This window comes from Frankliniella occidentalis, unplaced genomic scaffold (genome assembly GCF_000697945.3).
Source record: "Frankliniella occidentalis isolate FOCC.00 unplaced genomic scaffold, Focc_3.1 Scaffold232, whole genome shotgun sequence".
NCBI lineage: Eukaryota > Metazoa > Arthropoda > Insecta > Thysanoptera > Thripidae > Frankliniella > Frankliniella occidentalis.
The window spans coordinates 22,965-25,497 of record NW_026267358.1 but is presented as its reverse complement, the minus strand read 5'-3'; the positions used below and the strand labels follow the sequence as shown (position 1 = coordinate 25,497).

Here is a 2,533-nt window from a genome sequence, read left to right as displayed (position 1 = left end):
CTTTACAATAATTGCAATAACACGTGTACGATTCCGGCAGCAACAAGTTACCAGTCTCGCTCTACAATAACAAGTCCGCGCAGGTCGGTCGTCTAGCTCTATCTCTCTCTCTCTCTCATGCCGGCTCTCGTCTCAAACAAACAAAACAAAACACGCCACCCCGCCCCCTCGCTCCCTCACGTAAACAATGTGGGGTGAACACCATCAAACAAACTAGCTAAACGATTTTTCTGAATTTGAGACTTTCTCCTCAGAGGTAGCTCGGATACCATGAAGTTAACATGCAACAAGAAGACAGGTAACAAGGTTTATTCTTCTGGTCAAGGCACTGCTTAATGTGAAGTTAACATAGATAACATTTCATTGGTTATGCAGACAGAGTACTGAGCATTGGTATTTATGATCATATTTATTTCTTTGCAACTTAATGAATGAAGATGTTGCTCTGGAATATATTAATTTAAGCATATTTTCTTTCTTTTAAAAGCAGGCCTCCACTACAGGATGATAGGATCAGTGGATCGAGCTGGGGTTGGGGTAGAGCATTCCTTTTCTTCAGACGACGGCACTGAAAGAGCCAATGTCTTCAGAGATGAAAGCGAACAAGAGGGAGAAGGCTCTGACAGCAATAATGGTTTAAGAGATCGAGAAATATTGGAGAGAGCATGTGGTAATCGTCACAGCAGAAAAGTGAGTACTCGTTATATTCTTTATTCTGCATAGATTATTCATTGCAGAACTCAGCTTACTCTACGGAATTTGTATCTTTTGGTTTTTATTTGATGCAGGCTGGAGAAAGAGGAAAAGTAGCTGATTAAATGATCTCAGAGTCAAGGTTTGCACCATCTTTCATCAGCTAATAACCGCTCTGAACGTGCTGGGGTATTACAAGTTGGAGAGGAGAAATATCATGACAGTAAACTTGTTTTAGATAGCCATTAACTATCGGCACAGCAGTGACTACTCCAGCCGCAGCTTCCATCTTCTCCTGCATGCAGCGGTGAAAATCATCATCAGAAAACCACCTACTAACTAATATTGAAAGAGGATCAATTACAATCACCAATCTAGAAATAAATAGTGATATCTCTGATCATAACATGCTGATTTGGACTGTAATGAAAGAAAACAAAACAAAAACAATGGAGACTATTACAAAAATCAACTATACTAAGCTCCAAGAATATCTAAAAATAAACAAGATTAAGCATGAAGGTATCAACGAAGACGTGGATGCACTAAGTGATTTGCTCCATGATCATCTGGGAAATGCGATAATTCAATGTGAAGAAAGCAAAGAAATCAAAAAGACAAAGTATAAGAAATTAAATCCATGGGCAACAAATGAACTAGTCAAGATGTGTGCACTTAAACAGGAGCTGTACAGAAAAAAGAGACAATATCCACAAAATGAAGTGATAAAGGAGTACCATAAAGAAATCTCACGAAAGGTGAATGACCTCAGAACAACACTTAAAAAAGATCATATAAATAGACAAATAACTAACTGCATCGAAAAGAAACAGAATGTGTGGCAAGTTCTAAAAGCAACATCAGGAACTATGTCAACTGAGGATAATACCATATGCCAAATTAAGGAAGATAACGATATCATAACAGATGAGAAGACTATAGCAAACAAATTCAACTCTTTCTATGTCAATGTAGGTCCAAACCTGGCAAATAAATTACCAAACTCAAGCGAGCCTAATACCATGGATGCATGTGGTAGTAACAATATTATGACAACGAAGACAGCAACTAGAGAAGAAGTAATCAATTTAATAGCTAAGCTCTCACACAAGAACTCATGTCCTAATAAAATAAGTAATGTTCTAATCAAAAAAGTTAGTGACAGTGTTGTTGACATTATGGTAAAAATTATAAATATCTCATATAAAGAAGGAGTCTTCCCTACAAAATGTAAAGACACTGTAATTAAACCGCTTTTCAAATCTGGAGATGCCATGGAGGTAACAAATTATAGACCTATATCAATTACATCAGCATGCGCAAGAATTAATGAAATGGCCATGAAAACAAGATTAGAAGAATACCTACATAAAATAAACTTTTTCTATCAAGGACAGTATGGGTTCATAAAAAATAAAGATTCACAAGGGGCTATTTTTGACCTTGTGACTACAATACAAACTGCCATGGATAAAAACCGAAAATGTGTAGCAATTTTTATTGATCTTCGAAAGGCATTTGATACTGTCAACCATGAGATACTACTAAAAAAGATGTTCAACATAGGTATCAAAGAAGAAAATCTTAACTGGTTTAGAACATACTTGTCAGAACGACCTCAACAAGTAAAGATTGGGAAGTGGCTAAGTGACATACTTTTTATGATGTGTGGAGTCCCACAGGGATCAGTCCTTGGGCCCATCCTGTTCTTAATTTATATTAACGACATTGGGAAACTCAAGCTGAATGGGAAAATCCAACTATTTGCAGATGATGCCGTGATAATTTACGAAGAAAAGGACTATAACAGCATAGAGAAAAAGACTGCAGAAGATCTCCT

General features: G+C 36.9%; 1 protein-coding gene across 1 annotated transcript in view; it reads left to right on the top strand.

Moving 5' to 3' along the window:
* Nucleotides 1-1,142: 1,142 nt before the first annotated feature.
* LOC127750674 (uncharacterized) overlaps nucleotides 1,143-2,533 on the top strand; it is a 2,540-nt gene continuing 1,149 nt past the window's right edge. The window contains exon 1 of the mRNA XM_052272934.1: nucleotides 1,143-2,471. Coding sequence (XP_052128894.1) covers nucleotides 1,143-2,471 — 1,329 coding nt within the window. The remainder of the gene's footprint in view (nucleotides 2,472-2,533) is intronic.